Genomic DNA, 27,253 nt, shown 5'->3' on the forward strand with positions numbered 1-27,253 from the left:
TCGAGATTTAATATACATCACCACGCAGGGGGAGAGGCGGATGGTCGTTTCATGATGGCCGTGATTCCTAGTAATGAAGTCGAGCTCGCTCTGCGGTGTGGTCCAAGCCCCTGCTCTCTGCTTTCTCACTGTGTTTGGATTAGTCCCTGCAGAACAACAAGCCAAATGTCCAAACCACCCACTTTCCTCTTCCCAGCAAATAAATCACAGGGAGACCGGCCTAAGTCTGGGCCAAGCCCTTAGATGCCTTGTGTGTCTGATTTTTGTTCCATGAGATGAAACTCAAAATAAATCAAAAGGGAACAGTGTTCCAGAAACCAGCAGATTCATGGAAAACATCTTTAGCCTCTTCAGCACACATGCGAAGCTGATGAACGAGGGTTTAGAGGTTCCCACGGACACGGGTTCATGCACTGCACTCTCACTAAAGGTCCGTGTTCAGTCTGAGCCTCCAGAACTGAAAGTGGGACTCCAGGTTTCACAGGAACCTTGAGAACTCGTTAGGGTCCAGAAGGAAGAAATAGAAGTGGGGAAAAAGGCGTGGCGAACAGGACGTTTGAAGAGAGGTTGTAGAAGATGAAATTTGAGCTTTGAAAATAATGTGTGAACACAGAGACGCCTCTGGTAGCAAGCTCAGATGGCATAAGAGGAGTCTGATGTGAATGGGGCAGGAGGCATTTCAGATATTAAAAGTAAACCTCTGACAGTGAAACTTGTCAAATGCAGAAATCAATAGCCAAGGCACTGCAGGAGAGTGGCTGAGGCTGGACCGGCTCTGTGGGAGTGTGGGCCAGGCGCCGATGGAAAGACGCTCAGGCAGACGCTGACAGCCGTCTGGTGCTCCAAGCTGCGGGCAAGAAAAGGGGGCCTCTCGGCACGGGGCCCTGCGTTTGGCCACCGCACCCAAAGCGGGTGCCACACCCAGAGCAGCAGGGCTCACTGTTGAGAAGTGGGACCTGGTCTCACAACGGGGTGAACCCCGTAAAGAGAGGCGTGAGAAGTGATGGGTCTAAGCCGCTCTGAAAAGATCAGTCTCTTTACCCTTGTTACCAGGTGTAGAGAATTTTAGAAAAGGGAGACGAAATGCCTAAAAGAACACATCTAAAAATAAGACACGGTGATTTTACGATTGGAGGGGACATGGGTCTGTACAGTTAGGTCAGTCCAAGAATTGCCTTGTCTTTATAATACACTGTTCTGCTAAGCAGATAGAACATCCTCCTTGGCCAGATAAAGTTCTGTTCAGTTCAGTCGCTCAGTCGTGTCCGACTCTTTGCCACCCCATGGACTGCAGCACGCCAGTCTTCCCTGTCCATCACCAACTCCCGGAGCTTGCTGAGACTCATGTGCATCGAGTCAGTGATGCCATCCAACCATCTCATCCTCTGCCGTTCCCTTTTCCCGCCTTCTATCTTTTCCAGCTTCAGGGTCTTTTCCAGTGTGTAAGTTCTTTACATCAGGTGGCCAAAAGATTGGAGTTTCAGCTTCAGCATCAGTCCTTCCAGTGAATAATCAGGACTGATTTCCTTTAGGATGGACTGGTTGGATCTCCTTGCTGTCCAAGGGACTCTCAAGAGTCTTCTCCAACACCACACTTCAAAAGCATCAATTCTTCGGCACTCAGCTTTCTTTATAGTCCACCTCTCACATCCATACATGACTACTGGACGAACCATAACTTTGACTAGACGGACCTTTGCTGGCAAAGTAATGTCTTTGCTTTTTAATATACTGTCTAGGTTGGTCATAGCTTTTCTTCCAAGGAGCAAGCATCTTTTAATTTCATGGCTATAGTCACCATCTGCAATGATTTTGGAGCCCCAAAAAATAAAGTCTGTCACTTTTTCCACTGTTTCCCCATCTATTTGCCATGGAGTGATGAGACCGGATGCCATGATCTTTGTTTCCTAAATATTGAGTTTCAAGCCAACTTTTTCACTCTCTTTCACTTTCATCAAGAGGCTCTTTACTTCTTCACTTTCTGCCATAAGTGTGGTGTCATCTGCATAACTGAGGTTATTGATATTTCCCCTGGCAGTCTTGATTCCAGCTTGTGCTTCATCCAGCCTAGGATTTTGTACTGGGATTTGCAGAATGATGTACTCTGCATATAAGTTAAATAAGCAGAGTGACAATATACAGACTTGACCCACTCCTTTCCCGATTTGGAGCCAGTCTGTTGTTCCATGTCTAGTTCTAACTGTTGCTTCTTGACCTGTATACAGATTTCTCAGGAAGCAGGTCAGGTGGTCTGGTATTCCCATCTCTTGAAGAATTTTCCACAGTTTATTGTGATCCACACAGTCAAAGGCTTTGGCATAGTCAATAAAGCAGATGTAGATGTTTTTCTGGAATTCAGTCTTGCTTTTTCAGTGACCCACCAGATGTTGGCAATTTGATCTCTGGTTCCTCTGCCTTTTCTAAAACCAGCTTGAACATCTGGAAGTTCACAGTTCATGTACTGCTGAAGCCTGGCTTGGAGCATTTTGAGCATTACTTTACTAGCGTGTGAGATGAGTGCAATTGTGTGGTAGTTTAAGCATTCTTTGGCATTGCTTTTCTTTGGGATTGGAATGAAAACTGACCTTTTCCAGTCCTGTGGCCACTGCTGAGTTTTCCAAGTTTGCTGGCATATTGAGTGCAGCGCTTTCACAGCATCATCTTCCAGGATTGGAAATAGCTCAACTGGAATTCCATCACCTCCACTAACTTTGTCCGTAGTGATGCTTCCTAAGGCCCGCTTAACTTCTCATGCTAGGATGTCTGGCTCTAGGTGAGTGATCACACCATCGTGGTTATCTGGGTCATAAAGATCTTTTTGTACAGTTCTCCTGTGTATTCTTGCCACCTCTTTTTCATATCTTCTGCTTCTGTTAGGTCCATACCATTTCTGTCCTTTATTGAGCCCATCTTTGCATGAAATGCTCCCTTGGTATCCCTGATTTTCTTGAAGAGATCTCTAGACTTTCCTATTCTATTGTTTTCCTCTGTTTCTTTGCATTGCTCACTAAGGAAGGCTTTATTTCTCCTTGCTCTTCTTTGCAACTCTGCATTCACATGGGCGTATCTTTCCTTTTCTCCTTTGCCTTTCGCGTCTTTTCTTTTCTCAGCTATTTGTAAGGCCTCCTCAGACAATTATTTTGCCTCTTTGCATTTCTTTTTCTTGGGGATGGTCTTGATCACTGCCTCCTGTACAGTGTCATGAACCTCCATCCATAGTTCTTCAGACACTCTGTCTATCAGATCTAATCCCTAATCCCTAATCTAATCTAATCTGTCACTTCCACTGTATAATCGTAAGGGATTGATTTAGGTCATACCTGAATGATCTAGTGGTTTTCTCTACTTTCTTCCATTTAAGTATGAATCTGGCAATAAGGAGTTCATGATCTGAGCCACAGTCAGCTCCTGGTCTTGTTTCTGCTGACTGTATACAGCTTCTCCATCTTTGGCTGCAAAGAATATCAATCTGATTTTGGTGTTGACCATCTGGTGATGCCCATGTGTAGAGTCTTCTCTTGTGTTGTTGGAAGAGGGTGTTTGCTATGAGCAGTGCATTCTCTTGGCAAAACTTTGTTAGTCTTTGACCTGCTTCATTTTGTACTCCAAGGCCAAACTTGCCTGTTACTCCTCCAGGTATCTCTTGACTTCCTACTTTTGCATTTCAGTCCCCTATAATGAAAAGGACATCTCTTTGGGGTGTTAGTTCTAGAAGGTCTTGTAGGTCTTCATAGAACCGTTCAACTTCAGCTTCTTCAGCATAACTGGTTGGGGCATAGACTTGGATTACTGTCATATTGGTTGATGTTGATTGTTTTGCCTTGGAAACAAATAAAGCCAGTCCCTTCCTTTTGTGGAAGGACATCACCAGGTTGTTTAATATAAGCAAGTTTAAATCATGCTTTGCGCTGCGAGCAAATCTAGGGTTAACCCCCAGACTCGCTGCTCTTGGCCTGTCTGTATGCTGGAGTGCAGCCGTCCTCTCCTTAAGGGAACTTTAGTTCTCGCCCTGGCTTCTGTCTTGACTGCTCACCTTTCTCTCCTGCCCGCAGCTGGGATGAGAGCAGCTCCATCAGCAGTGGGCTCAGTGATGCCTCCGACAACCTCAGCTCCGAAGAGTTCAATGCCAGCTCCTCACTCAACTCCCTGCCCACCACGCCCACGGCGTCTCGCAGGAACTCGACAATAGTGGTAGGTGCCGGTGCAGACGTGGGGCCACCTTCTCCAGGCCGACCACGGGAAGACCCGGGCGCGCCTGTGTGCGGGGTGGCGTGTGCCCTGCACGCAGCGGGGTGGCATGTACACTGCGTGTACCAATCTGGGGAATTGGTCCCCACGTGCACGGGATCGAGTCCTCGAGCTGGCAGGAAGGAACCGTTAGCATCCAGGCCTGGGGCGTGATCTGCTCTCCTGGGGACAGGTCTGTTTGGTGCCCACGCCCATTCGGAGGGTGCCTGTGAGCGTTGTGCTCTCCAGCGGCCTGGGGTGCAGGCGGAAGCCTGGGTCCCCGAGTCCCCTGCAGAGGAGGGCCCCCCTCGGCGCCCGTTCGCCCTCGTCCCTGCCCTCCCTGTCCCGCTGAGCACCTACCCTGCCCTCTCTCGCCTCCAGCTGCGCACAGACTCGGAGAAGCGCTCGCTGGCGGAGAGCGGGCTGAGCTGGCTCAGCGAGTCAGAGGAGAAGGCCCCCCGCAAGCTGGAGTACGACAGCGGCAGCCTGAAGATGGAGCCCGCGGCGTCCAAGTGGCGGCGGGAGCGTCCCGAGAGCTGCGATGACGCGTCCAAGGCCGGGGAGCTGAAGAAGCCGGCCGGCCTGGGCCCCCCAGGGCCCCTAAAGAAGGGCAAGACCCCACCCGTGGCCGTCACCTCGCCCATCACCCACACGGCCCAGAGCGCCCTCAAGGTCGCAGGTGAGCCTGGGGACAGGGCCCAGGGCCGCACCCTGCTTTCCTGGTGGCTCCTGTCCTCTGGGCCCTTAACCCCTGGGGTGGGAGGGCAGCCTGCATGCAGCTTCCACACGTCACCCGGCGGGTCTCCAGACCGTCCTGAGTCAGGGAAGACAGACAGATGGGCTCACAGGGGCTCCACCTGCATAGAAGGCTGAACCCAGACGTAGGGCAGGAGGGAGCCTGGTCTGAGCCGCCTCCCACACTGCCCAGTGATTTCCCTTCCTCTCCTGGGATCTCGGGTGATGTCCTCACACCTCCCGGGGGCCCGTGTGGCATCCTGGGAGATACTGGCAGCATCAGAGTGCAGCTGCTCCCCGGCGGGCCCTTGGTGACCTGTTGTTGGACATGTGCCCTTCTTGATCATCTTGTGATTTCAACCAAACTGGGACCTCCTAGCCTGGGAGCGGAAAACACCAAAAAACAAGAGAAATTGAACAGCTGGATGCGAGGCCTGCCCAGAAGGGTCCTCGGGCTGTGGGTCCCTGATCGCCCCTAGTTAGGCCCTCCACCCCACTGTGCCCCTCCTCCCAGGGGGCAGACGCTGGCTCTCCCCTGCTCACAGCGCCCGCCCTCCACAGGCAAACCTGAGGGCAAGGCCGCCGACAAGGCCAAGTTGGCCGTGAAGAGCGCGGGCCTGCAGCGCTCCTCCTCGGATGCCGGCCGCGACCGCCTGGGCGACGCCAAGAAGCCTCCCTCAGGCATCGCACGCCCGTCCACGTCAGGGTCCTTCGGCTACAAGAAGCCCCCTCCTGCCACGGGCACGGCTACTGTCGTGCAGACCGGGGGCTCGGCCACGCTCAGCAAGGCCCAGAAGTCCTCAGGCATCCCCGTGAAGCCGGCAAATGGGCGCAAGACGAGCCTGGACGTGTCCAACAGCGCAGAGCCCGGGTTCCTGGCCCCGGGCGCCCGCTCCAACATCCAGTACCGCAGCCTGCCGCGGCCAGCTAAGTCCAGCTCCATGAGCGTGACCGGCGGGCGTGGCGGCCCCCGGCCCGTGAGCAGCAGCATCGATCCCAGCCTCCTCAGTGGCAAGCCAGCGGGCCTGGCGCCCTCCAGGCTGAAGGAGCCCTCCAAGGTGGCTGGCGGGCGGGCCGCCCCTGCCCCCGTCAACCAGACGGATCGCGAGAAGGAGAAGGCCAAGGCCAAGGCCGAGGCGCTGGGCCCCGACGGCCTGTCCCTGAAGAGCGTCGGCTCCCCTGAGACCACGCCCCGGAGCCAGGCGGGCCATGCCCCGGCCCCCAAGCTGGCAGAGCTGCCCCCCACCCCACTCAGGTACATCCTGTGTGTGTGCCCACCCCGCCGCCACAGCCTGCGCCGCCCTGCCAGGTCAGGGTCCTCCTTGGTCTCAGGGGCGCTCAGAGCCCCAGAGCGCCGAAGAGGACAAGGATTTGGCCCAGGTCCCAGCTGCCCGTCACCTCCCTAACACTGGAGCCCACACGTCTGTCTTGTCTTCGCTTCCCCAGGGCCGCGGCCAAGAGCTTCATCAAGCCGCCATCCCTCGCCAACCTCGACAAGGTCAACTCCAACAGCCTGGACCTACCGGTGTCCAGCGACGCCCACGCACCCAAGGCCACGGACCTGCACGCTCCGGGCCCGGCCGCCGGGGGCCCCCTTGCCTCCTGCTTCACCCCTAGCCCAGCCCCCATCCTCAACATCAACTCGGCCAGCTTCTCGCAGGGCCTGGAGCTCATGAGCAGCTTCGGCGTCCCCAAGGAGCCCCGCATGTACCCCAAGCTCTCGGGGCTGCACCGGAGCATGGAGTCCTTGCAGATGCCCATGAGCCTGCCCGGCGCCTTCCCCAGCGGCACCCCTGCCCCCGGCGGCCCTACTCCCCCCACTGCCCCCGCTGCAGAGGACGCTGAGGAGCTGGCCTGGAGCGGAAGCCCCAGGGCCGGGCAGCTGGACAGGTAGGCAGCCAAGTCAGCTTCCCACTCCGTGACCTTCAGCGTCTGTGTGATTAAGACTGTCTGCTCCTCTCACTGTGGATGAACAGGTTTTCGTTTCTGTCTTTTGATCCCGATTCTCACCTCCTGTATGGGAAGCCAGGCCATAGATGCTGGCGGATTTCTCCAGGCCCTTCTGGCGGGTTTAACCTGTCGACTGAAGCTTCTCCTTCCTGGCCCCAAATCACTCCTGTAATGTCAGATGCTGCTTTCCGTGTCCCATCGTATCATCTTATGAGAACAGTTTTCTGTATTTATTTACTTACGTTGGCCATGCTCTGCAGCGGGCAGGACCTTTGCCCCCTGGTCAGGAACTGAACCTGAGCCCCCTGCACTGGGAGTATAGAGAGACCCCCGGACTGCCAGGGATGTCCCCCTAATGTGATCTCTGAAAAGCAAGTCAGAGTGAGTTCCCTGCTGGTCCAGTGGTTACACTCCACGCTTTCACTGCCAAGAGCGTGGGTTCAATCCCTGGTCAAAAAACAAAGCTAATCAGGGAAAAACATGGAGCATCTCAGAACTATCTCTCAGACCGTGAAGGGTGCCAGGGCCGTCCTGCCCTGTGCTTGTGGAACTGAGGGGCTCACAGCGATGCCCGGGGCCCTGTCTCGTGTCTGTCAAGCCTCTGGTCCTGAACTCTGAACCCACGAGCTTTTCTTTCTTCCTCCACAGTAATCAGCGGGATCGGAACACTCTCCCCAAGAAGGGACTCAGGTAACTTACCCTCATATGTGTTTTCTTTCCTGCTCGTGGGGCTCCTGGCCTGAGTGAGCCGCTGTGCTTGCCCCAGCCCCGGCCATGTGTTCCACCCCCCGCCGCCTCCGGGGCCCACTCCCAGGCTCACCCTGCCCGAGCGCCACTGGGAGCCGGACACTGCTCTGGTGACGGGGAGAGTCTCCACGTGGGACCTCACGCTGGCCTGTGCTGGCCCAGGCCTCGGGTAGCTCTGCCCCCAGCAGCAGGCCCTGCAGCCCGTGCCTGGAGCCCCGGGCTGTGTCCCGAGCCTCAGGGAGGGCGCCCTGGCACCCCCTCTGTCGCCTTGGCCCTGCCTTGGGGAGCCCTGCAGGGACACCCCGGCCCCCAGCCCCTCTCGCCAGGGGGCGGACACTGCTCCCACTGCCCCCGAGGGTGGCCTGGCTGCTCCTGCCTCCCCCTGCCCCCAGCCCCGGTGGCTGACGCCCAGCCGTGCCCTCTCCTGCCGCCTGCAGGTACCAGCTGCCGTCCCAGGAAGAGGCCAAGGAGCGGCGACGCTCCCACGCTGTGGCGGGGCTGCCCGAGTCGGACGACCAGTCGGAGCTGCCGTCGCCGCCCGCGCTGTCCATGTCCCTGAGCGCCAAGGGCCAGCTCACCAACATCGGTCAGCACCACGGGGATGCCATGCGCCCAGGAGGCAGGGCGGGGGGCCTCGGCTTCCGCCTCAAGCTGGGTTCACCTGTGCGGGCTGGGTCACGGAGCCTCCATTCACCCACCCCGTGTGAGCCTGAAGGCCAAGCGCGCCGCGACCTGGAGCTGAGAGGCGGCCCCGGGACACAGGGTGTAGCTGGTGCAGCATCAGACAGTCTGAGTGTTGGAAAGGCCATGAACCGCGGCCCCGAGCAGAAACCGGTGCTTCAAGCCCGAAGGCAGCTGCCCCCCACGCCATGTGCCACCCTCGGTGCCAGGCTGCTGGGGGGCTGGAGGGGCACTGTCTGGGCGCAGGGGGTCTGCCCCCACCGGGGCTGGGCTTGCCCCGGGAGCAGGGCCGAGTGAGCCCGTGCTGGCCACATGCTTCTGGCCTTTGAGGGCAAGGGAAAGCTTGTAAGCACAGGGGGCGGCTGGTTGGAGACAGGTGGGGCGCAGGCAGGGCTCACGGCCCTGCCTCCTGGGAGCCAAGTGCCAGGGGCCCTCAGGGATGGCACCCGGCCCGGCCTGCGGCTTCCTCCTCTGCCAGCCTCTGCAGAAGGCAGCTGGCCCAGCCTGAGGTCCTGGGACGCACCTGCAGGCGACCGGGCCTCTAAGCAGACCAGGGTGGGATCGTCGTACTGCAGGAGGGAAGCCGGCTGAGGAGAGGTCAACTAGTCCCCGCAGGGCTCTTGATGGGAGGGCGGGGACCACGTAGGAGAGGGGCCGCCCAGTGAGGGGCCGGCCAAGCTGTGGTCGTCAGTCACCTCACGGCTGAGGGGCCCCGAGGGAGCCGAGGTCTTACGCCCAGGTCTTTGTGGAGCCCCCCAGGCGGGCAGGCCGAGAGGCAGGGCTGAGGGTTCCCGACTCAGACCAGCGAGGCTACACAGCCCCCTGAAGTGCTCGGGGCTCTGACCCCCAGGCCAGGCTGAGGCCAGGTGCCGCCGTGTCTCAGAGGTCCACCCGGAGCGGCGTGCCCACTGGGGGCTCCCCTCTCGCTGAGTCTCCTTGTCGCTCAGATCTGAGTCTTGCTCTGAACTCTCAGGCCACCCCTTGTGTGTTAGGGAAACACGGGGCCCCGTTTTCATCCGCACATCCGAGTGAGGTAAAGGCTTTGGAAGAGCTGCCAGGCCCCCAGCCTGACCCCCAGCCCTGTCTCCAGGGCAGGCGGGCTTTCACACAGGCCACGCTCTGAACCCTTGGTTCAGACGCAGGGCCCCCCCAGGCCTTGCTCCCCACACCCAGCCCAGCACACATACCTTCCTCCTCTCCTGCCTTCCCCCCCTTCACCTCTGCCCCTGGCGCCCCGGGACCGAGGCTGACGCCCCTGCCTCTTCTCCCGCCCCCCCATCGCCTCTCCCCATGCCTGCCCCGCTCTGTCCTTCCAGTGAGCCCCACCGCGGCCACCACGCCGAGAATCACCCGCTCCAACAGCATCCCCGCCCACGAGACGGCCTTCGAGCTGTACAGCAGCTCCCAAACGGGGAGCACCCTGTCCCTGGCCGAGAGACCCAAGGGGATGATCCGGTCAGGATCCTTCCGAGACCCTGCGGACGACGGTGAGACCTCACGCCCGCGCGGTTCACGCTCATCCCTGCTCCGCCGGTCCCCTCGCCCGCCCGCCTCCACCGCCCCTCACAGTGTCTGACTCACAGAACATCCCCCCGGGCCATCTCCGCACTTCCTCCCAGGCCTTGAAGGGTCTCGGGGCCAGGGCCTTTGGGGGTGGGCAGGGCAGTGGCTGTCCCCCCCGCCCCCACCCTGTCAGAGGACAGGACCACCCCACACGGAGCTGGCAGGGACGCGGGGTTGGTGCTCCAGCCCTTCAGAGAGCAGGCTTCTCCATCCTCTTTTCAGAGCATTCGGAAGACCAGCTTCAGGGCCGCTCTCTGGGGTGTGGTCAGATCTGGAGTCGGGCTTTCTAGGGCCTCAGGACGCTCGTCCCGGGGCTCCCACAGCTGCCTTGATTCAGTTCTCTCAGTAGGGCTTCCATGCTGATCGTGGGGTCACAATGAGTGTCTTGCACTTGGGGGTTTCTCATCCACAAGGCTCCCACTGAGAAAAGGAGGCACAGGCAGGATTATGTTTCATTCTGAGCAGCTCTGGTGCAGCGACTCTGAGTCCCGCAGGGGCATGTCCTCTCCTGCCCCCACCCTCGGAGGGGGAGAGCAGCTCTGATCGTGCCTGGAGTCCTTGGCTGGGCCAGACCGCAGGGCCCTGTGTTGGCCACCCCGCCTCCCCGAGCCCTCTGTTAACCCTTAGCACTGCCTCTCTTGCAGTTCACGGCTCCGTGCTCTCCTTGGCCTCCAGCGCCTCATCCACATACTCCTCAGTAAGCACCCTGGACCCTGTGCGGCGGGGGGCCGGGTGGGAGCCCCTGAACGTCAGGGCACTGGGCGGGCCCTTCTGGCCTCAGCCAGTCCCTGAGCAACTCTGCGACACAGAGGGTGCCCTGGTCTCAGGTTCTGTGCCAGGCAGGGCAGGTGGGCAACCCCAGCACCTGGGACCCTCGGGGTGTGTGGAGACGGCGGCTCCTGGCGGGGCTGGGCCGTCCTGCGGTCGGTGGAGACGAGGTCAGTCTTCAGGCCAGCTCCCTCTGGGCCCCCGGGTGACGCGGCTCTGGCAGGAGACTAAACGCTGGACTGGGGTCTGAGCCCGCGAGGGCCTGGCGCCCCGCTTCCTGCCGCTGCGCGTCTGTGCGCTCTCTCCTCCGTGTAACCACCTCCTCTCTCTCCCCCGCTTCTGGGCTCCTTCTCCAGGCTGAGGAGAGGATGCAGTCTGAGGTAGGGTCCCCACCTCTGCCTCTACCTCCTAACACCCCGCACCCCCTCCTCCCACACCTCCCGCCCCTTCTGCCGGCGTGAGTGTGCCTCTCTCTCCCTCCACAGCAAATCCGAAAGCTTCGCAGGGAACTGGAGTCGTCCCAGGAGAAAGTGGCCACCTTGACCTCTCAGCTCTCGGCTAACGTGAGTGCCCAGAGCTGGGCCCGGGTGTGGCAGCTGTGTGGGCCCCAGTTGGACAAGTCCATCCGAAGAGAAGGCCTCCCCGGGTGTCCCCTGGGCTTCAGTTACACAGGCGCAGAGGACTGGGGGCTGGCTTCTCCTCCCCCAAGTCTGCGGGTTTGTAAACAGCCACTTCGCCCCCACCCTAACTCACGGGTGTGGATGAGTGCCCGTGTGATGCCTGTGAACTCGCTGGAGAAAGGATTGTATCAGTGGCTGTGTGTGCAGGAGGAAGCAGCCTTGCTCAGACGGTGGTGGTTAGTCATGGGTCAGAATTAACGGAGGTTCCCTGGAGCCCTCTGCCCCGACTGGGGCGTGCCCTGTCTGTTCACACCCTGTCCTGCACCGCCCCGGGGCTGGGCGCTGGAGCTCCAGCTGGTGAGGCTTTAGGAGCCAGCCCCCACCCCTGGCCACAGTGGCCTCAACTCTTCAGGACGTGAGCTTTGCTGGGGACCCGCCTTCTCATCCCTTCCCTCAGCCTGCCAGAGTCCGCCCACTTAGACCGAGTCTCTGGTGGCACCCCGCGCGATGGGGAGAAACGGAGCAGCCCTGAGCAAGGCCGCGGCAGCGTCTCCCCAGCGGCCAAGCTGCAAACAGAGAACATAAGAGCCATTTTCCCCCAAAAGCTGTAAACAACAGCTGAGCCGGATCTACGGAGCCTTCCAAGCGTTTGCACAGAGTGACCGTGTCTGCAGTTTCCGCTGGTTTTTTCTCTCCCCTTCCTCCCGGGGGAGCCCAGCTGTCCGGCCTGGGTCTCCCATGGAACCGAGACTGCGCCGCGAGCTCGGGCGTCCCCAGCACGTCCCTGCGGCTGCATCCTGCCCACACCCCGGGTCCCTCTCTCCCCTCCCCAGGCTCCCAGTGGTCAGTGTTTCCTCACCAGCTTGTGTGCAGCCCCTGGCAGGCCTTTCCCCGCAGCTGGGACACAAAATAGTGAGAGAAACAAGACCCGTCTCTACTTGGACCGAGCCCCACGCCCGCCAAGGCCATCACACCCGCAGGCCCGGGGGGTCCCTGTCTGAGGGCCCCAGGGGCAAAGAGCAGGAGCACGTCTGACCCGTTGACCCTGCACTCTGTCAGTGCCACTCTCTGGGGGGGCCCAGATTGTGGACTTGGAGGGTGACTCTCAGAGCAGGACATGCCCCTGGCTGAGAGAGATTCAGCTCTCCTGGGGATCGGAGGCAGCCTGGCCTCGAGGGTCGGAGCCCTGCCCTCAGTGGGAGCTGCGACGCCAGCGCTCTGGAAGGTCCTCAGGTCCTGATTCCAGACCTTGGGCCCTGTTCCCAGGCCTCCCCAGCTGCCCACACGGGGCAGTTTGGACACCTTGCCCTCCCTCTCACCAGCCTTTCTCTGGGCCCCCAGCTGAGCCCTGGCCAAGGGCATCTGAGCCATCTAGTGGGCGGGGACAATGTGGAGATGGGCAGCAGCACCCCCCAAGGAGAGGGAGCCCCAGACCAAAGAGGCTAGGGTGAGCCCCAGGAGCCGGGGTCTGAAGGCCTCTCGCGAGGGGACCCGTGTCCACAGATGGGTAGGATGGTGGACACCAAGCAAGAGGGGCCCCGGGGCCGGGAAGGCAGGAGTCCAGCACACAGGAGCACTGCTCCCTGGATCCGAGAGGCCTCCAGACTTGTTGAGGGCAGGGGCAAATCCTAGGGTTGACTCCCAGGGAGGCAGACGCCGGGCAACAGGAAGCGGGTCGCAGGTCTCAGAGCTCTGCGAGGGGCGTCCCCCGCCCCCTCCCCAGGTCACAGTTGGCTTAGACGCCCCCCAAGGCTGGCCTTCTCCTCCGTGAGCCTGCCCTCTCTGATCGCAGCCTCAGCTCCCACTTCCCCAGCCCCCCAGCTGGCAGAGCTGGAGCTCTGCCCTCCCCGCCTGACCCCCTCCTCTCTGCCTTGTGGGCCCTCACCCCTCCCTGCCTCGCAGGCCTCATGGGGACCCCTTGCTCCCGTGGAGCAGGCCTGACACCTAGCGGCAAGACATGGAATTGCCCCGAGGGCCTTGAGCTGCGTCTGTCGGGGAAAGGCAGGGAGAACCGAGAGCAGAGGCTCCGGGGCACGGGGCTGGCGAGAAGTCCAGGCCGTTCTGGGGGGTGGCGGGCTCTGGGCGAAGAGTGACACCGGATAGAGCCAGGGCCCCAGAGGGGACGGCTCCCTGGGGGCGGAGGACAGCCGGGCCTCTAGATGCCTCCAGAGACCCGCCCCACCGTGGTGATGTCTGTGCCCCAGGCATGTCTTCAGGCCAGAGTGGGAAGCAAGGTTTAAGGGCTGCCACGAGGCCAGTTGGCACTGGTCCTCCCTGAGACCCCCAGAGTCAACCCAGCCGCCCCCCACATCCCGGCACCTGAGGCATCCCATGCCCATCTCTTTCAGGCCAACCTGGTGGCGGCCTTTGAGCAGAGCCTGGTGAGCATGACCTGCCGCCTGCGGCACCTGGCCGAGACCGCCGAGGAGAAGGTGAGGCCTCCCCCGCCCCGGCACACACCTGTCCTGCCCGCCCCGTCAGGCCCAGCCCACAGAACGGGAGTCCCAGCCCCACCTGACACCACTCCCGTTTCTGCCTAGGACACTGAGCTGCTGGACTTACGGGAAACCATAGACTTTCTGAAGAAGAAGAACTCTGAGGCGCAGGCTGTCATTCAAGGGGCCCTCAACGCCTCAGAGGCCACACCCAAAGGTAGGCCCCCTACCTTTGGGCAGTGGCAGGACTGGGCTGGAAGGAGACTTACTGCAGGGCTTCTGTGTCCCCAGAATGTGCCAGGCAACTTCTAGAAGGCGAGGGTCCTCTGACAGTCAGCAGGGGAGTGGCAGGGACATGCCCCCACCACCCAAGGGACTGAGGGAGACCAGGGATCCTCTCCTTGGACCTCAGATGACTGTCACAGACAATTGTTAAAATAGCACTTTAATGAGTGGGTGCGGCCCAGAAGTCACTCTCCTTGAAATTTCCCCAAAGGAGCAGAAATATCATGTCCCCACAAAAACCTAAATGTGGATGTTTACGGCAGCTTTATTCACAGTCGCCAAAACTCAGAAGCAACCCAGCTGTCCTGCATGGACAAGTGTATGAATAAACGGTGCTGTGGCCAGACCATGAACTATCACTCAGCACTGAGTGATCTGGCCCCACGATGACAGCGACGGATTAAATGTCCGTTACTCAGTGACAGAGCCCAGCGGGAAAGGCTGCGTGTTCTGTGACGCCAAGTGTAGGACATTGTGGAAAAGACGAGACTCGGGGTGGTGGGGGGGGGGGGGGGGAGTACAGGTGGCCAGGCCGGGGCACAGGATCCGTAGGGCCATGGCGGCACTCTGGAGGACGTGGTGATGGGGGCACAGGTCCTTGTCCGTCTGTCTGAACCCCCAGGATGTGGAGCTGAGTGGACCCCAGCGTAGGCCATAGGCTCTGGGGGTGCTGAGATGCCTGGGCGGCTGCATCAGCTACAGCAGATGTAGCATCCGGTGGGGGTGCCGATCGGGGGGCCCTGCACGTGGGGGAAGGGGGTGGGTGGGGCACCTCTGTACCTTCTCAGTCTTGCTGGGAACCTAAAGCTGCTCTGAAGAGCTAGCGCGTTCCACTTTGACAACGTGTGTGCATGCACAGACGTGTGTGTGACGCCGTTTGATGCTTAGTTTGGTTCTCTGAGGGGAAAGAAGCTACCCTTCAAGTGAGACAGAGATCAGTGGATCTCAGGGCTCAACGGAGAGGTCAGCCTTGGTTTTAAGTGTTTCTGTGAGTTTGAAACATTTCAGAAAAGCAAGTGAGAGGGAAAGAGAATGTATTCAACCGTCAGCAAAGGAGCACCGCCTCTTGCTGGGTAGGCTGTGTCCATGTCTCCCATCGCTTCTCCTGTCTTCGCTGCCCAACTTGGCCACAGACTCAGCCAGCCTTCAGGAGCATCTGCAGGACGCCAGGCCCCGCTCTGATCACTGTGCTTACATTAGGTCATCTAGTCCACACAGCAGCCCTACAGAGTGTGCTCTGCACTTCAGAGTGAGACCAGAGAAGACAGGCAGCTTGCTCAAACGAGGCTCCCAGTGACAGGCCTGGGATGCTGAGCTACTTCTGGTTTCCCGAGTAACCTGACTCTTCAGATACATTTGTGTGGAATGGATCGGTGCACCCTGTCCTTGGCTTTCATGTGTCCTCCTTCTTGTTGACCCAGGTCCAGCTCGGTCAGGACTTCTAGGAGCCCTCACAGGACTAATGCTTAACGCAATGATGCCTAACTTTATTTGGTCTATAGATAGTAATACATGCATATGGCACGAAATTTTAAAGGCACAAAAGATTTCCTCACTTTTTCTATGAAGACTGATTCTAAAGCATATCCTTTGCTCTTAAAAGTACTATATAGCATGTTTTAAAATTTTAATTGATAGGCTCACAACTAACTGGATCTTCAGGTATCATGACAGTTGTTTTGCTGCCTTTCATTTTATTTTATAATTGACTAATTGTAAATTAAATTGATCACAAAAGCAATACGTGTTCTGGAGGAAAATGCAAACTAGGGGTTGGCAGACCATAGCTCACTGGCCAAATCTGGCTCACCCCTGCTTTTAAATACAGCTTTGCTGGCGCACAGCCACGCTCACTAATGCACGTGTCGTCTGTGGCTGCCCTAACACCACGCGGCACTGCTGAGCAGTTGTAAGAGAGATCAGCCGACCACAGAGCCTGAAATGTTTGCTCTCTGGCCTTTACAGTAAAAGCGCGCCGGCCCGCACGCCTTGCACAGGGCTGCCTGCCCACTTGTCCCCACTTTCCTGTGAATCTGTAACAATTTCAAAATAAGGTTTTAAAAATCCAATCCTCGGACTTCCATGGTGGTTCAGTGGTTAAGAATCCACGTGCCAATGCAGGGGACATGGGTTCCATCCCAGGCCCGGGAAGATCCCACATGCCTTGGGGCAACTAAGCCATTGCTCTGCAGCAAGAGAAGCCACCACAGTGAGGAGCCTCTGCGACTAGAGAGCAGGCCCTGCCCACCGCAACTAGAGAGAGCCCACAGGCAGCAACGAAGACCAGCACAGCCAAAAACAACTGAATTAATTTATAAAAAAAATCTGATCACCCAGTGCCTTTGCTTAGACTCCGCTGCCCCTTACCTGTGGCACACGGCACAGTCCTGTGAGGGGCACCCAGGACTCGCCCCACCCAGCTGGCCCAGCTCCCTCGCTGTGCCCGCACCCAAACCCCAGTGCTCCCTGCGCAGCCTCTGCAGGGCCTTCTCCACATCCCACCTGAAGAGCTTCTGTTCTGTCAGCACTCAAAGGCTGCCTCCTTTATTAACCCTTTCCTTCCCTGAAGTAGGAGAGGAGGGCATTTTGGTGCCGTTACAAGATGTTTTCCAAGAGCTGAAGAGATTTTCTGCCCATCAGATTAAAAGGGAAATTAAAGCCCATTTGGGTTAAATGCAAGGCCCTTGGCCTTGCGCGCCCCGCCTCCCCCCAGTATTGGCAGCCAGTATTTCTGAAGCGAGTCCTGAGGGTGGCAGCCAGTGAGTGCCTGGGGGACAGTGGAAGCCTGGGCTGCCCCTCATCCCTGCTGCTCAAACCAAGGTCACTGGTTTCTGTGCTGGTCTTTCTCCTGTTAGACGGCAGCTTCTTGAGAACAGGGATCGGTTCCTACTTGTTTATTTGTTTATGTTGAAATATGATTGACACCCAACAAAGGCTTGTGGAGAGGATGCTCCCAACAAGTGAAGGATGTGGATGAGGAGGTGGGTTCCTCCTCCCCTTCCTCCTGCAGCAAGCCCGGCCTCCAGCCTCACCGCGTCACCTTAAAGCCACTGGGTCTGTGTCCGCCCCTGTGCTTGGCCCCCAGAGCTCCGGATCAAGAGGCAGAACTCCTCCGACAGCATCTCGAGCCTCAACAGCATCACCAGCCACTCCAGCATCAGCAGCGGCAAGGAGGCCGATGCCAAGAAGAAGAAGAAGAAGAGCTGGGTAGGTGAAGGTCTGGGGGGAGCCGTGTGGGCCACCGGGGGGCCACCCCACTGCAGCACAGGAGCTGACCTCCCTGAGCTTGCCACGCTAGAGTCCCGTCTGATGGGAGCCCCGGGTGGTGTCCGCCCAGAGCAGGGTCTCCCCCAGCCAGCCACCCCCTGCAGCCCCGCACACATCTGGTGGGCAGCAGCAGCAGGAGGTCCTCAGAGGGACTGGCCTACCTGTGCCCACCCCTCCCATACTGTGGAGAGATGTTATGAACAGAGCTACTCATCTGAGATGCTCCTGGAGAGGTATCCGTGGAACTTGCCAGATCACTCCAAAAGGGACTGTTGCACTGCCTGACTGGTCCAGAGAGAGATGTTCTAGCTGCTCGTGTCTCCCGAACCCTAACCCTTTCCAACATCGCCATGCCCCCTGCTGCCCATGTGGAGGAGGGGAGCCCCAGGGGCACACCCACCCACTGGCCCGACCCAGTGAGCCTGTGCACAGAGCGTGGTGTAGTCCAGACGGGCCGCTGTGTGAAATGAGTGATTAAGTGTTGCTTCTTTTTTTTTTTTTCCTTCAAAATGCTGACTTAAAATCCCTATTTTTTTCCAGGTCTACGAGGTAAGACACTCATTCCTCCCCGTTCCTCTTTGCCTCTGCCATACCCTCCCCTTCTCCAGAGCAACCCCCCTAAACAGAGACAACCACTCATGAAACTAACCGTGACCGCCTCCACCAAGCCCCTAACCCTCCCTGCATGTCGACCCACGGCCGCCCCTGGAGGACAGAGGAGCGGTCTGGCTGGGGCAGTGGGAGGGTGCCGCCCCCTCCCGTCTCCCCTGGTGCCAAAGTCCACCTGCTACGAAAGCAGCCAAACAGGACAGTGCCCGTCAGGCTGCCAAGACAGTGCGCCCTGGCCCCTCGCTCCGCCAAGCCCTAGACGCCCCACACGGAAGGCTGTAAGGGGGTGAGCGTTACCACGCTCACCAGAGGCCAGGTCAGCTTGGGTGCAGCCTGAGGATTTAGCTCTGAAGTAAAATGAGCCCGAGAGAGGTGAGGGGTGGGACCTCAGATCACCCCTGAGCCTGAGCCCTCTGAGCAGCTGTGGGGTTGACAGAGGGGTTTCGGGGATTAGGGTATAAACGTCAGAAATAAACAGCGAACCCTGACACACCAGACACATTTAAGTCCACTCGGACCCTATGCCAACACTGGCTGGGTGTCTGAGGGTAGGAAACATGGAATCTGTTGCTGCGTCGCTTCAGTCATGTCCGACTCTGTGCGACCCCATGGACTGCAGCCTACCAGGCTTCTCCGTCCATGGGATTCTCCAGGCAAGACCACTGGAGTGGGTTGCCATTTCCTCCTCCAATGCATGAAAGTGGAAAGTGAAAGAGAAGTCGCTCAGTCGTGTCTGACTCTTAGCGACCCCATGGACTGCAGCCTACCAGGCTCCTCCATCCATGGGATTTTCCAGGCAAGAGTACTGGAGTGGGGTGCCATTGTCTTCTCTGAAACATGGAATCTGTGATCTCAAAGAGCCTGGGAAATTGCCAGGTAGACAGAAGTAGTCTATATAAGACTGATGACAATCCAGTGGTGTCGGAATGCTTGTTAATCCAGTGAGCGAGGCCCTGGGAGTTCATAGACGGCTTGTAATTCACTTGTAATTCAGTGAGCGAGGCTCTGGGAGCTCATAGACGGCTTGTAATTCACTTGTAATTCAGTGAGCGAGGCTCTGGGAGCTCATAGACGGCTTGTAATTCACTTGTAATCCAGTGAGCGAGGCTCTGGGAGTTCATAGACGGCTTGTAATTCACTTGTAATCCAGTGAGCGAGGCTCTGGGAGTTCATAGACGGCTTGTAATTCACTTGTAATCCAGTGAGCGAGGCTCTGGGAGTTCATAGACGGCTTGTAATTCACTTGTAATCCAGTGAGCGAGGCTCTGGGAGTTCATAGACGGCTTGTAATTCACTTGTAATCCAGTGAGCGAGGCTCTGGGATTCATAGACGCTTGTCCCAAGAGGCAGGCAGAGTGTCACAGCGGGGCAGAAGCCCACTGGAGGTGGAATCGAGGTGGGATCTTGGTGGACAGAGAGCAGTGCTTCCTGCAGACGCCGGTCAGAAGGGGGAGGTTCAGGGAGAGGTTCCGTCCCCTAGAGCCTGTCCGAGGGTCATGGGGAGCAGGGTGATGACTGAAACTTGAGTCATAGCTTGGCGTTGCCCCAAGTTTCACACCAGCCCCTCGAGACGCTCACATCTGAGGAGTGCTGCCTTCTACATGCACGGCCTCACTGGAGACGCGCTGAGATGTCCCTCAGGACAGAGTCTGGGTTTGTCTTGCTCCATCGTTTGACCCCAGCATCCCTTACCACATCGCACTGTACAGTCCCTCTGCCCAGCAGTTCTGCGTTGGCAACACAGACTCACACAGAGCACTGTTCCCACTTAGGGTCTCCATGACCTCAGCGGGGTGGGGGGCCTGCAGATGGGGGTCACAGTTCACACGTGGACACACACGGTCTCCTGAGACGCAAGGGTTCGAGACAAGAGCGGGAGGCTCGTGTCCTAGTCCCAGGTCTCCATCTCCACAGAGAACTGCGCTTCTGACACTGAGCCCTGACTACCTAGAGAGGACACAACCCTGCACACACACTCCCCCCTCACACCCCATCGAGCCAGATGGGTCTTCCTTATGTCCTTCCTGGTAGAGACCCCGACACGCCCCTGCTGCGCCACCACCACCCACAGCTGTCCTGAGCCCCGGGAGACACCTGGGAAGAGTCCTCAGATTTGCACTCTGCTCTTGCTGTCCCAGCGATCTGGTCTGCTTTGGCCCTCCGCACTCTGTCTCCGGCTGCAGCTCCATCTCCATGTCCCTGCGTGTGTGTGCATGCTGAATGGGCGCATGTGACGGGCGCGGGGCAGATCCCTGGTTTGCCTCCCGCACCCCTAACACCCAGCTTGTCAGCACCCAAGACCAAGCCAGTTCCTCCTGCATACTTGGAGGAAATGCTAGGAAGTATCCCTTAATTCTGGCACACTTGAGTGGACATGGTCGAAAGCACTTGTATCCTGCAATGTGCTGAGCGCGGGTGGCAGTGAAAGGAGCTTGGTTCACTCCCATCTTTTGATTCACGGAATCATGTTGTCCCTGTCTGCTGGGTAGGCTCTGATCTGATAAGCCCAGCTCAGAGGTGGGTCCTGAGGCCCAAATGAGCCAGGCTGCAGGCTAAGCAATTGCTGATCTGCTGAAAAAAGCAGGATGGGGTCACCAGGAGGTACACCCTGTGCCCTGGGGGTCCCCTCCATCCCTTCACAGCGGGGAGCCCCCAAGGGGGAGAAAAAACCCAGGACGTTCCCACAGTGCAGCGAGTCTTACTCACTCAGCCTGAGTTCCTAGGCAAGCCTCCCACCCTCATGTCACAAGGCCAGAGAAGCCCTCCTGAGGGCGTGCTCACTGCCGCACATCCCTTCCTCTGGCCCGTGTCTCAGAAGCCCCCTCCCACCTCCCCATCTCCAGGGCCTGGCCTCACAGCTCTCTCCCCAATCTGCTTTGTTTTAGCTCCGAAGTTCCTTCAACAAAGCCTTCAGTATAAAGAAGGGGCCCAAGTCAGCCTCCTCCTATTCTGACATCGAGGAGATTGCCACGCCCGACTCCTCCGCCCCCTCGTCCCCGAAACTGCAGCACGCGTCCACCGAGACTGCCTCACCCTCCATCAAGTCCTCCACCTCGTCTTCTGCGGGCACCGACGTCCCCGAGTAAGTGTTCCCAGGCCGCCCCCCACTGTAGCCCCCTCCCCAGGCCGTGGGGCCAGTGACGGCCGTCCTCGGGCTCAGAGTCTAACGCCCAGTGCTCCACGCCTACTTCCAGGGGCCCCGCTCCCCCGGCCCCCCACGCCCGGCTGTTCCATGGCAGCGAGGAGGAGGAGCCGGAGAAGAAGGAGGTGTCCGAGCTGCGCTCAGAGCTGTGGGAGAAGGAGATGAAGCTCACAGACATCCGCCTGGAAGCCCTCAACTCGGCCCACCAGCTGGACCAGCTGCGGGAGACCATGCACAACATGCAGGTCGGTCCGGGGCGGGGCGGGGCTGCGGGAGGGGCGGGGCCGCAGAACCAGGCGGGGCTACGAGGGGCGGGGCCGCGGGACGGGGCGGGATGCGGGGATGGCTGCGGGATGGACGGGGATACGGGGAGGCGCGGGGCTGCAGGATGGGAAGGGACGTGGGTCCTTGGCTGCGAGAGCGATGCACCGCCGGGCGGGTCTGCAGGACCCTGCTGCCGAGGCTCCAGACCCGCCTGTTCTCGCCACAGTTGGAGGTGGACCTGCTGAAAGCAGAGAACGACCGGCTGAAGGTGGCCCCGGGCCCCTCGGCGGGCTCCGCTCCTGGGCAGATCCCGGGATCTTCGGCTCTACCCTCCCCTCGTCGCTCCTTGGGCCTGGCGCTCACCCATTCCTTCAGCCCAAGCCTCACAGACACAGGTACCTGTTGGGGCGAAGGCCCTGGGCGGGTGAAAAGCAGGAAAGGATCTCCCTCGCTCACTCCGGCGCAGCTTCCGGGGTCAGAGGATCCCCCTTCACTCACTCTGGCGCAGCTTCCGGGGTCAGAGGATCCCCCCTCGCTCACTCCGGCGCAGCTTCCGGGGTCAGGAGGCACTGGTGCCGCTGCAAGCCGAGGCCAGCGTCCTGAGACACGAAGGATCGCCGTGCTCCTAAATCCCTTATCGCTCTTCGGGCTTGGACTCCTGGTGCTTCTTTGGGCTAGATAAAGACTTTGTGGAAAGGGGAGTGGCAGGAAGGTGTAGGATAGTCTGGGGTGCCCCCCAAACCAGCATTCCTGTTCCCCACCTCCAGACCTGTCCCCCATGGATGGCATCAGCACCTGTGGCCCAAAGGAAGAGGTGACTCTCCGGGTGGTGGTGAGGATGCCCCCCCAGCACATCATCAAAGGGGTAAGGAGCTTGGGGGGCCTGACACTGTCATTTCCACCCACGAAGCCTTGGCTCTGACAGCCCCCAAGCCCAGTGTACGCGGCTCCTGAGCCGCCCACCTTGGCCTCACAGGACTTGAAGCAGCAGGAGTTCTTCCTGGGGTGCAGCAAGGTCAGCGGACAGGTTGACTGGAAGCTGCTGGACGGCGCTGTTTTCCAGGTGTTCAAGGTAAGAGGTGCAGGAGCTCAGGGGCTGCCGGTCCTCTGAGAACACGGGGGCCCGGGCCTCGGAGCCTCCGTGCAGAAGGCCCCAGGAGACAGACGGCTCCTCCCCTTCCTCGTGGAGTGCTGTGCCCTGTAGCACTGCTCGTCCTGTGGTCTTGATCTCCTCCGCGTCCCTCTCAAGCACCTCCTTTCTCCCCCTCCCTTCCCGTCAGGACTACATCTCTAAGATGGACCCGGCCTCCACGCTGGGACTGAGCACCGAGTCCATCCACGGCTACAGCATCAGCCACGTGAAACGGCTCCTGGACGCAGAGCCCCCAGAGTTGCCCCCCTGCCGCCGAGGGGTTAACAACATAGTGGTCTCCCTCAAAGGTCAGTCCCAGATCCTGGGTGCAGGGCTGTGGAATGAGGGGACTGTCAGGCGGTCCATCGTGTATTCCTGGAGCAGGAACTGGCTGAGGGGCTGCAGGGTGGAGGTCACCGTAAGACACAAGATAGGCTCACCTGCTCCAGACTCATCCCAGGGAACATGTTGTTCACAGGACATTTCTGCCCCACCTGGGCTTCCCCTCCACCCGCCCCCATAGCACACGGCCTGCCCCGCGTGACCAGAGCCAGCCTAGGGGGTCCTGTTGGGCCCAGGGCGCCAGCTCACACAGGCAGGCATGTTACAGGTCTCAGGGAGAAATGTGTGGACAGCCTGGTGTTTGAGACGCTCATCCCCAAGCCCATGATGCAGCACTACATCGGCCTGCTGCTCAAGCACCGGCGGCTCGTCCTCTCGGGCCCCAGCGGCACCGGCAAGACCTACCTGACCAACCGCCTGGCCGAGTACCTGGTGGAGCGCTCTGGCCGCGAGGTCACTGAGGGCATCGTCAGCACCTTCAACATGCACCAGCAGTCCTGCAAGGTGCCTGCGCTCGCCCGAACCGCCCTGCTCCACGGTGCTCCCCTCCCCCCGTGGCAGCCCCATCCAGGCTCCTCCCTCCCCGGGGCGCTCCATCCCTCTCACGTCCCACCGGCCCTCTGCCCGCCTTGTCAGTCTCTCCTCTGCCTCTCCTCAGCCTCTTTCTAGGACGTCTCTCTGACCGTGGGCTGGCGTCCTTTAGGGGAGCCCTCGGAACTGTCACACGCTGTGCTGAGCCCTGCCAGGTCCCTCTCCAAGGTCCCTGCGTGCTGTGCCCCACGGGGAGGCACGTCCATTGCGGGTGGTTCCCAGTGCACATCCTGTGCACAGCTATTTAAGACAAGTGTGTTCCCCAACCTTGAGGGGTTTAGGGGCCACTGCTGATGGGGCTGGGGTGGTAGGCTTCTGCAGTCACAGGTCCAAGCGCATCACACAGGAACCAAGGCCCCTCCCGGGATCCAGAACCAGCCCAGCTCCTCTGAAACCCTCCTCTGCAAGGCCGGTCCGGGGGCTTGCTGCTCCTGAGTGCTGACCGCCCCCTTCTTTCATTTCAGGACCTGCAGCTGTATCTCTCCAACCTGGCCAACCAGATAGACCGGGAAACAGGAACTGGGGACGTCCCCCTGGTGATCCTGTTGGATGACCTGAGTGAGGCAGGCTCCATCAGCGAGCTGGTCAATGGGGCCCTGACCTGCAAGTACCACAAATGGTGAGCTGGAGTCAGGACCAGACTCCCCACAGCGGGCAGAGGGGAGCCCAGTCCACCCCAAGCTGTGAGTGTTCCACGGGGTGGGGGTAGCACACAGCAGAAACCGAGTGTTCAGACAGGTCTAAGCCAGTCTTTCCTCTGTCTTCCCGCAGTCCCTATATTATTGGTACCACTAATCAACCAGTAAAAATGACACCTAATCACGGCTTGCACCTGAGCTTCAGGTAAGATCCATGGCCCTGGATGGGCCTCCAGATGCCCCCAAGTCTGTAAACCAGTTCAGTCCGGGATCTGGCCAGAGGCACAGCAGAAGGAAACAGAAGTAGCAGTGCCCTGTGGGCTGGGAGAGGAGGTGTGTGCCGTGTCGGTGCAGAGGGAGACGGGCCCTTGACACAGGAAGAGGTGCAGCCTCTGCCCACACACCCCTCGTCCAGGCCAGCGGGGTCCGATGGTTACCTGAGGGGGTCACTGATCTGAGTGCCAGCTCTTCCTCGGCCCTGAGTTCAGCAGACCCGTGGGCATCAGTGGGAGGCAGGCGGCTCAGGTCGGGTGGGAGCGAAGTCGACACACCCTCGTGCAGCCCCCCCGCCGACCCTCTGCATCCCTGGCCACAGGATGCTGACCTTCTCCAACAACGTGGAGCCCGCCAACGGCTTCCTGGTTCGCTACCTGAGGAGGAAGCTGGTGGAGTCGGACAGCGACATCAACGCCAACAGGGAGGAGCTGCTGCGGGTGCTGGACTGGGTGCCCAAGCTGTGGTACCACCTACACACCTTCCTGGAGAAGCACAGCACCTCCGACTTCCTCATCGGTACAGCCTGCGCCTCACCTGGGCGGGGCTGGCGCGGGTCCCTTTCCCTCCATGTCTTCAGTGTGTGGAGGACCCACTGGCCCCATGCCTGCAGCCTTAGAACCGCGGGTCACTGAGTAAGCGCCCAGTGTGGCCCCCCTGCCTGCGTCAGCTGTCAGAACCCTGACGTCACCCACACCCCCCAGGATCGCTGAGAAGATGCAGGGGAGGTGTTAGGGGAGCTTAAAGCTGCCTCTGGCTCCCCTGCCTCCCATCCACCTGGAGAAGCATCATTTCTGAGGCTGCAGCACAGCTCCCACTGTCTTGACCACGATCTCAGTTTAGCCCAGCCCTGTGCTTCTCTCACGCTCTAGTTCCAAGGCCTTCTGCCTGGTATTAGGGAGTCAGTGGGCAGACGGCCAGGGAGTGAGGCTCTAGGCCGTCTTCACAGCCCTCTTCTCTTGCCAGGTCCCTGCTTCTTTCTGTCTTGCCCCATCGGCATCGAGGATTTCCGGACCTGGTTCATCGACCTGTGGAACAATTCCATCATCCCCTACCTACAGGAAGGGGCCAAGGATGGCATCAAGGTGAGCCCACCCTGGACCCTGCTCAACCGAGGCCAGGCTGGCCCACCTCACACAGTGGAGACAGAGTCAGACACGCGGCCACTGAGGTTTTTAGGCTCTCCTCCTAACAGGCCGGACGAGGCACTATGCAGACCATGCTGCTTTCCCGCCTATGGCCAGCGCCCAGCAAACGGCTAACAACCACTGACCTGGGGCTGTGTGTCCAGTCCTAGGCCTCTGAGTCTCCTCCAAACTCAAACCACTCCCTAGGGATTTGGCCAGATAGAGAAACAACTGAGTTAAGAATTAAGTAAAATCCTATTATAGCTTTAGCTCATTACTAATTACTAATAAAAATGTTATTCTGGTCAAGTTATTTGACCTTTTTAAACTCCTCATATGTAAGAAAGGAGACAGTATAAATTTGCTCTGTTTTGAAGGCAAATGAAATGTGTGAAAACGTTTGTAAAAGTGAGAATAAGAACTTTGTGCAAAAGGCAGCTGTCACTTTTAAAAACCTCCTCAGTTTTCTCACCCGTAAATGAGGGCATGCCCGTCACTGGCCCGCTGACCGGCGACGCGGTGACTGGGCCAGCAGTCGCGTTTCACCCGTGAGTCACGTGTCGGCGTGACACCCCACCTGGTGATGTGGGGGGTTCCAGAGATGCAGTGTATCACCATTCTCGTGTAACTTTCATTATTATTAACAGTTTTCTAATTTAAACCATTTTTACACAGATGGTATCTCCTTTCAGCAAAGCCCAAATTTCTTTCAAAAGGTATTATTATTACCGAACTGAAATTTCTTACTTGGAAAGTAAAATTGCAGGGTCATATGACTTGTGGGGTCCATGTCAAGTTTTAATAGTTTGCCAAATTATTCTCCAAGATGGTCTCGGGCCTCCCCGTCAGCCCCGTGGCTAAGACTCTGCCTTTCAGCGCCTGGGGTGCAGGTTCGGTCTCTGGGTGAGGGGCTAAGGGCCCACATGCGTGTGCTGTGGCCAAAACTTAAAAAACAAACAAGATGGCTTCTACCAATCTATGCCAACTTATTTTATTTCCCATTTTGGGAAACTCAAAATCCTTCAGGAATCCAAATCTCATGGCTTTACATTTGAGGAAGTACAGACACTTCAGGGGGCTTCCCAGGTGGGGCTAGTGGTAAAGAGCCTGCCTGCCGGTGCAGGAGACGTGAGAGACAAGGGTTCGATCCCTGGGTCGGGAAGATCCCCTGGAGGAGGGCATGGCAACCCACTCCAGTATTCTTGCCTGGAGAATCCCATGGAGAGGAGCTGGCAGGCTGCACTCCATGGGGTCGAGAAGAGTTGGACACGACTGAGGGACTGAGCACGCGGCACACACATCAGGAGCTGCTCACCCACAGGCTCTTCACCAGTGATCACGCTGGTCCTTTCTCTCCAGGTTCACGGGCAGAAAGCCGCTTGGGAGGACCCTGTGGAGTGGGTCCGGGACACTCTTCCCTGGCCCTCAGCCCAACAAGACCAGTCAAAGCTGTACCACCTGCCGCCCCCCACCGTGGGTCCTCACAGCATCGCCTCGCCCCCAGAGGACAGGACAGTCAAGGACAGCACCCCCAGCTCCCTGGACTCAGACCCACTGGTGAGTAGAGGCTGCTGTAAGGCGGAAGTCGGGGTGTCACAGAACTGAAGCCTCGTCCGCACCCTGCTGGGCCCAGAGGCCGGGGTGAATGCGAGGCCAGTGGTGGTAGCTCTGACCATCAGAACCCCAGACTGAGCTAAGCGGCGCCGCCCACCAGCAACGGGTGTGTCCGGCAGAGGCCGGGTGGGAACAGCATGCAGAGCGGGGGAGCCAGGGACCCATAGGTGTTGGTCCTGCTCCTGTCCTTGCTCCCTGGGGTCGTCCTGGGGACAGCCACGGTGCAGTGACTCCAGGAGCTCT

At 59.0% G+C, this 27,253-nt stretch overlaps 1 protein-coding gene across 7 annotated transcripts in view; it reads left to right on the forward strand.

Moving 5' to 3' along the window:
* The window catches only part of NAV1 (neuron navigator 1), a 191,854-nt gene that overhangs the window by 162,528 nt on the left and 2,073 nt on the right, over window positions 1-27,253 (forward strand). For 3 of the 7 annotated variants that reach the window (XM_025285236.3, XM_044942577.2, XM_045165643.1), the window contains 26 exons: window positions 4,053-4,191; window positions 4,609-4,906; window positions 5,524-6,217; window positions 6,409-6,852; window positions 7,561-7,602; window positions 8,097-8,245; window positions 9,657-9,827; window positions 10,548-10,600; window positions 11,028-11,051; window positions 11,157-11,234; window positions 13,640-13,723; window positions 13,832-13,943; window positions 17,097-17,218; window positions 17,819-17,827; window positions 20,773-20,969; window positions 21,082-21,274; window positions 21,520-21,688; window positions 22,061-22,158; window positions 22,270-22,365; window positions 22,574-22,733; window positions 23,036-23,271; window positions 23,823-23,977; window positions 24,130-24,201; window positions 24,592-24,788; window positions 25,236-25,354; window positions 26,756-26,953. In XM_025285236.3, coding sequence (XP_025141021.3) covers window positions 4,053-4,191; window positions 4,609-4,906; window positions 5,524-6,217; window positions 6,409-6,852; window positions 7,561-7,602; window positions 8,097-8,245; window positions 9,657-9,827; window positions 10,548-10,600; window positions 11,028-11,051; window positions 11,157-11,234; window positions 13,640-13,723; window positions 13,832-13,943; window positions 17,097-17,218; window positions 17,819-17,827; window positions 20,773-20,969; window positions 21,082-21,274; window positions 21,520-21,688; window positions 22,061-22,158; window positions 22,270-22,365; window positions 22,574-22,733; window positions 23,036-23,271; window positions 23,823-23,977; window positions 24,130-24,201; window positions 24,592-24,788; window positions 25,236-25,354; window positions 26,756-26,953 — 4,309 coding nt within the window. The other 4 variants (XM_044942574.2, XM_044942575.2, XM_044942576.2 and 1 more) reach the window with 4 other exon arrangements.

Source organism: Bubalus bubalis, chromosome 5 (genome assembly GCF_019923935.1).
Source record: "Bubalus bubalis isolate 160015118507 breed Murrah chromosome 5, NDDB_SH_1, whole genome shotgun sequence".
In the NCBI taxonomy this organism is placed as follows: domain Eukaryota; kingdom Metazoa; phylum Chordata; class Mammalia; order Artiodactyla; family Bovidae; genus Bubalus; species Bubalus bubalis.